The 12,602-nt window shown below is 42.4% G+C and overlaps 1 protein-coding gene across 1 annotated transcript in view; it reads right to left on the reverse strand.

The window, feature by feature from the left end:
- Positions 1 to 10,131: 10,131 nt before the first annotated feature.
- Positions 10,132 to 12,602, reverse strand: part of LOC115514234 (prolyl endopeptidase) — a 120,206-nt gene continuing 117,735 nt past the window's right edge. The window contains 1 exon segment of the mRNA XM_030316045.1: positions 10,132 to 10,886. Within this exon segment, the coding sequence (XP_030171905.1) occupies positions 10,592 to 10,886 (295 nt within the window). The 3' untranslated portion in view covers positions 10,132 to 10,591.

Genomic DNA, 12,602 nt, shown 5'->3' on the forward strand with positions numbered 1-12,602 from the left:
TGTTTTATGTATATGCTGTCATATTTTATATCATTTTATTCATAATTTTCTTACATCTAATTATGGCCACTTCTTTTTCCTTAAAGTCCCTTTAACATTTCCTATAAGGCTGGTTTGGTGGTATAAACTCCTTTAACTTTTGTGTGTCTGGGAAACTCTTTAGCTTTCCTTCAGTTGTCCATGATAACCTTGCTGGGTAGAGTATTCTTGGTTGTAGGTTTTTTCCTTTCAGTACTTTGAATATATCATGCTACTTCCTTGTGGACTGCAAACTTTCTGCTGAAAAATCAGCTAATAATTTTATAGGGTTTCTCTTGTATATAATTTTTTGCTTCTCTCTTGCTGCTTTTAAAATTCTCTCTTAATAATTAAAATATTAAAGATTAAAGATAATGTGTTATGGTGTGGACTTCCTTGGCTTTTTCTTGTTCAGAACTTTCTATGCTTCTTGAACCTGAATGTCTATTTTTTTTCTCATAGGTTAGGAAGGTTTTCAGCTATTATTTCTTCAAGTAAGTTTTCTGCCCCTTTTTTTCTCTCTTCTCCTTCTGGGACTCCTATAGTGTCAAAGTTTATTTCTTTGATGTTGTCCAAAAGATCCTTTTACCTGTCCTCATTTTTTTCTTCCAAGATTTTATTTAAACTCAAGTTAGTTAACTTATAGTGTTATATTGGTTTTAGGAGTAGAATTTAGTGAATCATCACTTACATATAATACCCAGTGCTCATCACAAGTGCCCTCCTTAATGCCTTTCACCCATTTAGCCCATCCCCTCATCCACCTTCCCTCCAGCAACACTGTTCTCTACAGTTAAGAGTCTCTTATGGTTTTCCTCCCTCTCTGTTTTTATCTTATTTTTCCTTCCCTTCTCCTATGTTCATCTATTTTGTTTTTAAAATTCCACATATGAATGAAATGGTATGTCTTTAACTAATTTCACTTGGCATAATATAGTCTAGTTCCATCCACATTGTTGCAAATGGCAAGATTTCATTCTTTTTGATGGCTAAGTAATATTCCATTGTATAAATATACCACTTTTTCTTTATCCATTCATCAGTTGATGGACATTTGGGTTCTGTCCATAATTTGGCTATTGTTGATAGTGCTGCTATAAACATTGGGGTGCATGTGCCCCTTTGAATCAGTATTTGTGCATTCTTTGGGTAAATACCTAGTAGTGCAGTTGCTGGGTTATAATATAGCTCTATCTTTAACTTTCTGAGAAACCTCCACACTATTTTCCAGAGTGTCTGCACCAGTTTGCATCTCCAGGAGCATTGTAAGAGGGTTCCTCTTTCTTCACATCTTCACCAACATCTATTGTTTCCTGAGTGGTTAATTTTAGCCATTCTGACAGGTGTATGGTGGTATCTCATTATGGATTTGATTTGTATTTGTATTATGAGTGATGTTGAATATTTTTTCTTGCATCTGTTAGCCATTTGTATGTCTTCTTTGGAGAAATGTCTGTTCATGTCTTCTGCCGATTTCTTGACTGTATTATTTTTTGGGTGTTGAGTTTGATAAGTTCTTTATAGATTTTGGTTACTAGTCCTTTATCCAACATATCATTTGAAAATATCTTCTCCTATTCCACCAGTTGCCTCTTAGTTTTGTTGAATGTTTCCCTTGTTGTGCAGAAGCTTTTTATGTTGATAACATCCCAATAGTTCATTTTTTGTTTTTGTTTCCCTTTCTTCTGGAGATATGTCTATAAAGAAGTTGCTAAGGCTGAGGTCAAAGAGGTTGCCGCCTGTGTTCTCTTCTAGGATTTTTATGGCTTCCTATCTCACATTTAGGTCTTTCATCCATTTTTTAATTTATTTTTGTGTATGGTGTAAGAAAGTGGTCCAGTTTCATTCTTCTGCATGTTTGTGTTCAGTTTTCCCAGTACCATTTGCTGAAGAGACTGTCTTTTTTCCATTGGATATTCTTTCCTGTTTTGTTGAATAGGAGTTGACTACACAGTTATAGCTCCATTTCTGGGTCCTCTATTCTGTTACATTGATCTATGTGTATGCTTTTGTGCTGGTACCATACTGTCTTGATGAGTACCGTTTTGCAATACAGCTTAAAGTCCAGAATTGTGATGCCTTCAACTTTGTTTTGCTTTTTCAACATTACTTTGGCTATTCAGGGTCTTTTGTGGTTCCATTCAAATTTTATAATTGTTTGTTCTAGTTCTGTGAAGACTGCTGGTGTTATTTTGATAGGCATTGGATTGAATGTGTAGATTGCTTTGGGTAGTATAGACATTATTTTTTAAAATTCTTTTCTCTTTTTGCTGTTAAGCTTAGGTGCTTTTCATTACCCTCTCTTCCAGATCCCACTGATATGTTCTTCTGCATCAGCTAATCTGTTGATTAAATTTTGTTTTAAAATTTTTAATGTTTATTTATTTTTAATAGAGAGAGAGAGGGAGCATGGACAGGGGAGGGGCAGAGAGAGAGGGAGACACAGAACATGAAGCAGGTTCTGGGCTCGCGGGGCTAGAACTCACAAGCCATGAGATCATGACCTGAGCTGAAGTCAGACACTTAACTGACTGAGCCACCCAGCTGCCCTAAATTTTGTTTTAAATTTCAGTTACTGTATTCTTCAACTCTGATTCGTTCTTTTTTTGTATTTTCTGATTTCTGCCAGTCTTTCCTCCAGCCCAGTAAGCATCTTTACAATCATTACTTTATGTTCTTTATCAGGCATATTGCTTATCTCCATTCCATTTAGTTCTTTTTCTGAGGTTTTTGTCTTGTTCTTTCTTTTTGAACATATTCCCCTGTCTCTCCATGTTGCTTGACTTCTCTTTTTGTTTCTATAGATTAGCAGAACAGCTGCTTCTCCTAAACTTGAAGGAATGGTCTTATGTATGGTCATCCCCTATATAGACTGTGTGCTTGGTGACTTTTGCTGGCTTTCTGGAGCTGTGAACGGTGTGGGCCAGGGGTCTTAGGGCTCTCTGTGCTGTAGGCACCTGGAAAGACAGCTGAAGTTGAAATGGGGGCAAGCTGAGGGTCCCAGGGCTCTATGAACAGAGGGCACCTTGACAGGATAGCTGAAGCTAAAGTGGGTTTAAACTGAGGTTTCCAGGATTCTTTGCACAGAAGATGCCCTGTAGCAGTGGCTGTAGCTAAGGTGGGGTATAGGCTTGATGATCCTCCATGAAGCCAAGGTGGGATATAGGCTAGGGTATTCCATGCAGGGGGCAACCTGACAGGATAGCTGAAGCTAAAGTAGGCATGGTCCAGAGTGGTCCCTGGGCCAATATGCCCAGGCAGGAGAGCTGAAGCCAAGGGGGAGCAAGCTGGGGTGTCTTGGGTGCTCAGCACAGTGGATGCCTTGGCCAGGTGACTGGAGCCAAGGCTGACATGAGTGGGATTGTCTCTGAACAGAGAGTGCCCTGGTGGGGTGGCTGGAACAGGCACCGGTGGGGGTAGGCACAGGCGGGGAATTTCCAGGGTGCTTCATGCAGGGAGCACCCTGGTGATGTAGCTAGATTTGAAGCAGATGGAAGTCAGAAGGTACTGGAACTCTCTGCATTGGAGGTACCCTGGAAAGCTGTCTTAAGCCCAACTGGTGTAGGCCTGGAGTGTTCCAGAGTGCTTTGCTTTGCACCTTGGTACAAAAGCTGTTGCTATAATGATTGTAACCAGGAGTTTCCAGGCCCTGTGGCCACCTTGGTGGAATGAGTAGGCTGATGTGGGCTAGAAGCCCGGGGCTCACTGACAGGCAGGCTTATTAGGATGCCTGGGCTGTACCCTGGTCTGTGCTTTGAAGGTGGAGGGAGAGTGTAGACTATGTCTAGCAGTTCCTCTCACCTAGAGATGGTTCCAGAAGCTCTCTTGCTGTTTGGCAGAATTCTAGGGCTGGTTCTTTTATATGATAGCTATTCTTTTAAATTGCAGGTTTGTTTGTTTGTTTGTTTTGTGCCCATGGACAGATAGATCTGCTCCCAGTCCCTCAGTACCATCCCTCCCCACTACTGTTTGCAGCAGTGGAGGGGTCCTTTGCTACCATCTCTTGCCGTTCTCTTTTGCCATCTTTTGTTGTGCAGAAGCTGTTCAGTTGGCCCTAGTTCTTCTTCAGGAGGAATTGCTCTATAAATAGGTATAATTTGTTGTGTTGCATGGAGGAAGTGAGTTCAGTGTCTGCCTACATCACCATCAGACTGGAATTCTAGATGGGTCTTGTAATTTTATCCATTCAGTCACTCTGTGTCTTTTGACTGGAGAATTTAGTCCATTTACATTTAAAGTAGAGCAACAGGTATGTACTTATTCCATTGTGTTAATTGTTTTATGGTTGTTTTGAAAATCCTTTATTTTTCTTGTTCTCTTCCTCGGTGACTTGATGATTTTCTTTAGTGGTATGCTTAAATTTCTTTCTCTTTCTCTTTTGTGTATCTACTATGTGTTTTGCGTTGTGATTACCATGAGGCTTACATAAAACAACTTATAACAGTATTTTAAGTTGATGATGACTAAGTTCAAACACATTCTAAAGCTCTACAGTTTTTTACTTCCCTCTGACTCCACAATTTGCTTTTGATGTCACATATTACATTTATCTTGTGTAGCCATTAATATTTTTTGTAGTTATGGTTATTTTTATTACTTTTGTCTTTTAACCTTCATACTAGTTTTATAAATTAACTCACCATTTTTACATTAGATTATTCTGAATTGTATAATATATTTACTTTTGCCAGTGAGATTTATACTTTCATATGTATTGCTCTCACTAATTAGCACCTTTTCCTTTCCTTTCAGCATTTCTTAGAAGGCATTTCTAGTAGTGATGAACTCTACAGCTTTTGCTTGTCTGGAAAACTATATCTCCTTCAATTCTGAAGGACAACTTTGCTTGATAGAGTACTCTTAGTTGACACTTCCTTTCAGCACTTTGAACATATTATCTTGCTCCTTTCTGGCCTGCAAAATTTCTGCTGAAGAATATACTCATAGTCTTATAGAGTTCCCTTGTATGACAAGTTGTTTTTCTCTCTTTGCTTTAAATATTCTCTCCTTGTTGGGGCGCCTGGGTGGCTCAGTCGGTTGAGCATCGACTTCGGCTCAGGTCACGATCTCGCGGTCCGTGAGTTCGAGCCCCGCATCGGGCCCCTGTACTGACAGCTCAGAGCCTGGAGCCTGTTTCAGATTCTGTGTCTCCCTCTCTCTGACCCTCCCCCGTTCATGCTCTGTCTCTCTCTGTCTCAAAAATAAATAAACGTTAAAAAAAAAATTAAATATTCTCTCCTTGTCTTTAACACTTTAATTATGTGTCTTGGTGTGGATCTCTTTCGGTACATATGTTTTTGAACTTTCTGGGCTTCCTGGATCTTGCTGTCAGTTTCCTTTCCCAGGTTGGGGAAATGTTCAGCCATTATTTGTTCAAATAAATGTTCTGCCCCCTTTTCTCTCTTCTTCTGGGACCCTATAATGTGAATGTTGGTCTCTTTGATCTTGTCCCATAAGTTCTTTATGCTTTCTCATTCTCTTTTCTTTTTGCTGCTCTGATTGGGTGAGTTCCACTGCCCTGTCTTCAAGTCCACTGATTCTTTCTTTTGCTTTATCTAGTCTGCTATTGAACAATGTAGTGTGTTTTTTTTTTTAGTGCAGATATTGTATTTTTCAGTTCTGTGACTTCTGTTTGGTACTTTTTTATATTTTTTCTTTGTTGAAGTTCTTACTGTGTTCATCTATTCATCTCTCACGCATGGTGAGCATCTTTATGACAGTTACTTTGAACTTTTTATCAGGTACATTACTTACCTCTGTTTCATGGAGGGCTTTTTCTAAGGTTTTGTCTTAACCTTTTGTTTGGAAGGTATTCCTGTTTCTTCATTTTCTTTGACTCTGTGTTGGGTTTTTATTATTTAAAATAACCACTTCTCCCATTCTTGAAGGGGTGACCTCATGTTACCTTACTATTGAAACCTATTGTTCAACCCTGCCCTAGCTCTTGATAGTCTGCCAAACCTTTGTGATTGTCTAAGCAGCCTACTATAGTCTTGGTGGCTTCCAGTAGGTGAGGGTGTACCAAGATCTCTCAGTGCCCTAAAGGAGAGTATCTCAGTCAGCACCTAGATTCAGGCTGATTGGAAGCCAAACACTCAGACAGCAGCTTTTAAAATATGCCATTATTCCTCTTTCAGGGGAAGACTGGACATTTCTGTGTGCTCCCTCTGTGCTGATCCTTGGGATAATAGCCAGTTAAGAACTGTTTCTTTGTTTGCCACCATTAACACAAGAACACAAGCCCTGTGAACACAAGTACCTCTGGCCACGAAAGCCAGGCTATCAAGGGATGTGGTATGGCCACAAATGCTGGAAACTCTGATGATATGGGGCAGGACAGAGGCAGGAAGATGATGACACCTGCCAGCCTCCCTGGTCTCCAGAAGGGATTGTAGTTTTCCCTTAGATGTGTTTTTAATGAGAAGTTTGCCCATTAGGCCACAGTGATGAAGATAAGCTAATAGGCCTCTTTCACAGAAATACTAGAGGTGCATTTCAGACTGCTGTCTCTGTGTTGTGCCCTGGCAAGGAGGGAGCCGCTTAAGAACTGTTTCTCCATTTGTTGCAGTCCTATGAGACTCACAAATGTAAGTCCCCCAGGCCACCAGAGCCCAGTGTGATCAAGGGTTGCCCTTAGGCAGCAGCTGCAAAATCCACGGCACCAGATGTGTGAATGAATGCCTTTCCAGGAAATACTGGTGACACGGAAGGAGGCAGAAGGAGAGTGTGAAAATGGCTCCCACTGGCCTCTGTGGTCTTTAGAGTAGTTCAGTAGGCTGCTATGTGTGTGTTAAGTTAGAAGCCTGTCCCTCCCTCAGGACAAATCTTTAAGATAAGCACACAGGTATTTTTCACAGGAAGACTGGGCACTTTTCAGTTGGCTTCCTCTCCGCCGAGCTCTGGGGGTGGCCAGAGCAGTCTGCATGAGCCCTTTAAGAACTGTTTCTTGGGTGTGTGAAATGGGTGAAGCCGTCACAAGGCATAAACTTCTAAAAGTTTTGGGGATGTCATGTCCAACATGGTGACTATAGTTAATAGCACTGTGCTGTACATTTGAAAGTTGCCGAGAGTAGATCTTAAAACTCTTAGAATTTTCTCTATTCTCATAGACTTTTCATCTTTCAAATTAAAACTGTGAGTAGACTACAGAAAACAAAAGTACTTCTCATTTTGCTATAGCCTCCGGGTCTCATGGTCACAAACACCATTGGCTGTCAAAGCTAGATGCTTTGGGGGCTCGTCTCTTAGGCACAGATGTTAAAAGTTGGGGTGCCAGATGTGGGGTCCAGACCCTTCACTCCTCAGGAAGAATCTCTTGAGTTGTGAGTTCCCCCTGGGTGGCCGTGCTGGGCGTGGGGGGTGGTTAAGGTAAGACTGTGTCTCAGCCTCTCCTGTTTCGATGTGTGTTTTCTCATTTTCCCAATTCATAGGACTTATCTACTTGTGTTTCTTTTAGAGGACATTATTCTGTATGTAACTGTAGATTCAGTGCATCTGTGGGAGGAGGTAGTTCAGGACCCTCCTATGTCACGACCTTGAACAAGAACCCTCTTGTTTATGATCTTAGTTCTACAATAGTGGGTAAGAGTACAGACTCCAGGGTCCAGCTGCCAGGGTTACTGCCCTGCCTGTTCACTTCCTGGCTGGGGAACTTAGGTCTTTGTCGAATGGGGGTAAGGGTAGCAAATGGCTTGTAAGGTTGCTTGAGGACAGAGTGCTTAGGGCTGGGGGGCACTGGGGACTCAGCAAAATAATTTATCCTCTGTCTTCTCCATCTGGAGGGTCAACTTCTTGAGGGCAAGACTTTTTTTCTTGGCACCCCTGCCCCCTAGAATGAATGGATGGAGACTATGGCTAAATATTCCGTATTCATTGGCCTCAGCCCTCATCCCACTGGCCTGACTATTGTATTCCAGTCCGATCTCTGCTTTTTTCTGGGCCCCTCACAGCTTTCAATCCTGTCTTTCATGCACCTTTGGGTCTTTGTAGCCTTTCTGGTCAATGGCTATGTGGTCTGTCCCAGGGAACTCCCCAAGGCTGGTGAAACTGTGTATAATACACAGACCGGTGACAGGCTTTCTTGGGTGAAATTTAATCTTTCCAGTGAGCAGCACCATTTGTGTGTAATTGCCGAAGTTCTAGTGGGAGTATTAGGACACAGTAATTGCCAAATTTTACACTATTCCAGGTGTGTACACATGAAGCATGGTAAATGTGACTATTTCACAAAAGCCACAAATGCTCTATGGTGTGTGTAGCAAAGCCCTGTGATGAGGCAGTTAGACTACCTGTGCAATGTGTACAGCTTTGTTTTCAAAACACCGTAGGATCAGTGTAAGACAGAGCGGAGGGGCAGAGCACTGGACAGAAGGTGGCATCTAATAGGGGAGATACCTGAGATTTGGGAAGGAGCCAACCTCATATACTTCTAATGTTTAAGGCGTAAGAAAGCTACCCGCAGGGGTGCCTCAGTAGCTCAGTCGGTTAAGCGTCTTTGGCTCAGGTCGTGATCTCAGTTTGTGAGTTTGAGCCCCCCACATCAGACTCTCTTCTGTCAGCGTGGACCCTGCTTCAGCTTCTCTGCCCCTCCCCCACATTTTCTGTCTCAAAAAAACCATTAAAAACAATTTTAAAAAAAAGCTACCTTCAGTTTGTGGGCTCAGTTAACCAGCTAAAATCTAGATGTGAGAGAACTCGCAATTAGAGACCAATTATTTGGTAGGCATTTTTATAAGTGTACCGTATTGCTTATTTCTCATAATTACCACTCACTAAGTGAGAGTTGGGATTTGAACCTGGGCCTGACTGACTTCTCCTGAAGCTGAGACCCTACCCACTGCATTTTCACTTTCCACTGTTAAGTAGGAGACCTCAGCGGCAAAGTAGGGCTGGATTTTGTGCCAGCTTGACAATGCTCTGGACTGACTGGGAACAACCCAGTTGTTCGTACCTCAAATGACCCAACTGGTCTAAGGGACAGGCTGCCTCTAGCTTATCTATGCAACTGTATTTTTTTCCCTGCCATGCTGGTCAGCAGGTGCATGGCAGCTAGTGTTAGCATCTCTCCCGGTAGGTGGTGGGTGGTGGTGATGTCAGTCTGTACGTGCTGATAGCGGGCGGCACACTTTTCTCGGGGGGAGGGGGATACAGTGCATCACATGTTCGATGACAGCCACACTGTATACATTTCTTATTGAAACTCTGATAGAATACCTGATTCTAGATGAGAAAGTAGCCACCTTTCAGCTAGGCTTGCTATGTAGTGATATATACTTGACAGAAAACGGTGTCTAATTTCAGACCTCAATGTGAAAGGCAGAGCTCTAAAGAAAAGCACAAATATGTATGATTGGAAAATCGGACTTATCTGGGGAAGTACAAGTTAATGGAATAACGAGGTGATCTTTTAAACTTTTTTAAGGTTAAGATACTTCCTACAAAGTAGTGGTTTTATTTTAGTCATCTGATGAAGCAAGACAAAGAAGAAACTGTTTTCTTCTCATAAATTAGATCAGCATTTCCCAGACTGATGCCCAAAGGAACAGTGTTTCATGAGATGTTAATGCCTTGAAATGTTATGAACTATACTTTGAGGAATGGTATATCCTCCTCTTAAAAAGGTGGCAGGGGTGAGGGACCGAAACTGTTTAAGTCTGTTCCTAAGTGGTCCGTGGGGGAAACAGCTTGGGGAATGCTGAAATTTCTGATTTTAAGCTAGGTTTGGATAAATGTATCTGGGTAGTTCACTCGTGTGATCTCTCAGTTTTATATGCTAGGTACTCTGATGTCCAGGATAGTTTGTAACCAAACTGATAGGTCAATAATCTGAAGCTTCTGGTCTGCTGCTTTTTAAGAAGAGGTGTCCAAAGCAAAAGAGCCCTGACTCCAATGATCGGCTGAGTGGTTAATACAGAGGAGAGTGAGCCTGCCTCTAATGGCTGCATCACAATAAACCAGGGAGCTGGAATGGATGCACTCACCCTCTTCTCAGGGCTGGCCTTCTAGGACTTCCTTGTTTGGAAACTAACTTGTACGGAAAGGCGAACGCTTTTCCAACACAAAAGTGATGTGATCCAGAATGCCCCTCAACACAAAGGAACCAGAAATCAAGCCTCCCATTCTTAAATAACATTTATTATTGTTGTAAAGAAGTCTTTTTCATGAGAACAGCTCTCACATTTAAAGCTATATTGGTTACGGTTACAGAAGCACATTTCACTGAGTGCTCTATATGAAGTGTGCCCGACTACGGCTCTGAATTCAGCGATCTATTATTCACGATGTGTTGGCTGCCATTTAGCTATTTATCCAAACATGCCTTTTTAATTTTTTTTTTTTTTTTTTTTTTAAAACATTGGCCTGCACAGGGTGGAAAAAAAAACGCCAAGGGCTTGCTAAAAAGGAGAAGCCTAAAAAAGATAAAATTCCCGCAGCAGTTCTGTTCAACTGCAGTCTGTGAGTGCGGGAATAGTGTCCACATGGGGAAGCATGATGCCCAGTGGTTTCTCCGGGTTAACGGTGTGAAAGCCCTTGAGGTTTTCCCCGGCTGTCAGGAGGGAGTGGGAAATTCCATTTACTGAATCCAGTCGATGTTCAGGCACCGTGCTATGAATGCAAACATATCCGAGACTTCTTCTATCACTTTGGCCGTGGGCTTCCCAGCCCCGTGGCCTGCCTTGGTGTCCACGTGGATAAGCAGGGGGTTGCTCTGCTTCCGGCTACGGCCCACGATGTACTGAAGGGTGGCAATGAACTTCAGGGAGTGGAGTGGGACCACGCGGTCATCGTGGTCGGCGGTGAGGAGCAGCATGGACGGGTACTGGATGTCGTCTGCCTCCGGTAACTTCACGTTATGCAACGGAGAATATCTGAAAGACAAAGGCAGTTTCGTGGGGCCAGATATCTAAAGCAAAGTTGTTTGTTCGCTAGGCCCATCAAGGAGGACTGGTGGGCCCAGTGAGCGAGGCAGCGTAGCAGCTTAACTTCTCCAGTGACGGCTGCAGCTAGCTGGCACACGGGGGACCGCCACAGACCCTGCCTGCATCGTCAGCTGGGCCCTAGCGGGCTGCGCTGTTGGAAACCGGGCAGCGGTGTCATGTATTTGCTTGCGCTTTGGAAGACTGTGTAAAAAGCAAAACCTCACGGGGCTGTTGAAATGACCGTAACTATATATGCACACTTACGGTCTTGAATGATTCCCATACTCTTTAGACTTACTTTTTCGCGACTACAAAGCGGACTGACTTTAAACCACTGATTGTGGACGTCATAGGTGCAAGCCTTTCTTTTGTTGGAAAACTTGAAATTCAAAGTTACAGCTTTTTGCCCCTTTAATATCTATGAAACTTTTATTCCAGGCTCAGCTTGGCAGTCTTGGGAAGAACACGGGTCCCCTCTGGGCCTCTTGCCGGCTCTCACAGGCCAGCAGAAAGAAACGGCCTTTGGCCGATGCTGATGGAATTAGCGGAGGAGCAGAGAGGAGGCGCCTTCTGAAGCACAGCCTTCCAGGTAAGCTAACAAAAGGGTTTTAAGAATAAAAGTGTAGCCAAATTAAACAGTAATTGATAGTAGTTAGGTGAGCAAGATGTCTTATTTTTTCTTCACATCTGACTCAATATGGACATCATGTCTTGCAGAGCGTTCGGTATTAATGAATACCATCAACTATTTTAGTAGAGTTTTATTTGGAGGGTGAATAGTCAAAAATAGTAAAATTTCTGCTCACTTAACCATATCAAGACTGAAAAGTTCTGGAGGTAAGCCTCCCAACAGAAAAGAGGGGGGTGGCAATGGATCGGTTTTCTGGTTCATTTAAGAGTGCTCTTGGATCAACCCCAGATAAGGGTTAGTTCTCGGGGAAAAAGGTTTGGAAAACTCTGCCTACTCAGAATACCAACCCCTACCTGTGAGATTCACACACATGCCACACTTATACATCAAAGATTCTGAGAAGTTCTGTAGAAAATTTATTGAAGCTATTCCCAAACTTGGAAATTCAGCTCCTTCATTGGGGAGACCCCCTTTAGTCTCCGGACGGTGCTTCATGGGACACGCTGCAGGGTTTGAGCAGCTCCCGGTAAGGCCCCCTCTGGCTCAGCTTGTGGTGTAGGGCTGAGCTCTCTGCTCATTTGGGAACAGGAGGTATGAGGAAACTACTGCCCTGCGAGTGCCAGTTTGGAAAATTAAAGTCTAAAGTAGGAATATCCCAGACATCTTGAGAGAAAAAAATACTTAGAACCTTCTTTCCCCCCAAATTAATTTTAGAAGTATTAAGTTCCATTGAATATTTTGTTGCCTTTGATAAACAATTCAGTCAGTATTTTCAACTGAGTTTAGATGGGACTTCTCTCCCTACGTGTGTATTTTCTTTAATTTGAACTAGAGCCTCTTTAAATATTCAGCTTTTACTGGTATTTGCCAATGAGGTTATCTGTGTGTTTAAAAGTATTTAACGAAAAAACTTTAGTCATTTTAGCTGAATCTCTAAGTGAGGAGCTAGCCACAAAAAGCACTGAAAGAAAAAGTTTTTGGAGAAATTATTGTACTGAAATTTAAAGTTGACTGAGAAGGTTGGGACAGGGGAC

The sequence above is a fragment of the Lynx canadensis genome, chromosome B2 (genome assembly GCF_007474595.2).
Source record: "Lynx canadensis isolate LIC74 chromosome B2, mLynCan4.pri.v2, whole genome shotgun sequence".
Classification (NCBI taxonomy): domain Eukaryota; kingdom Metazoa; phylum Chordata; class Mammalia; order Carnivora; family Felidae; genus Lynx; species Lynx canadensis.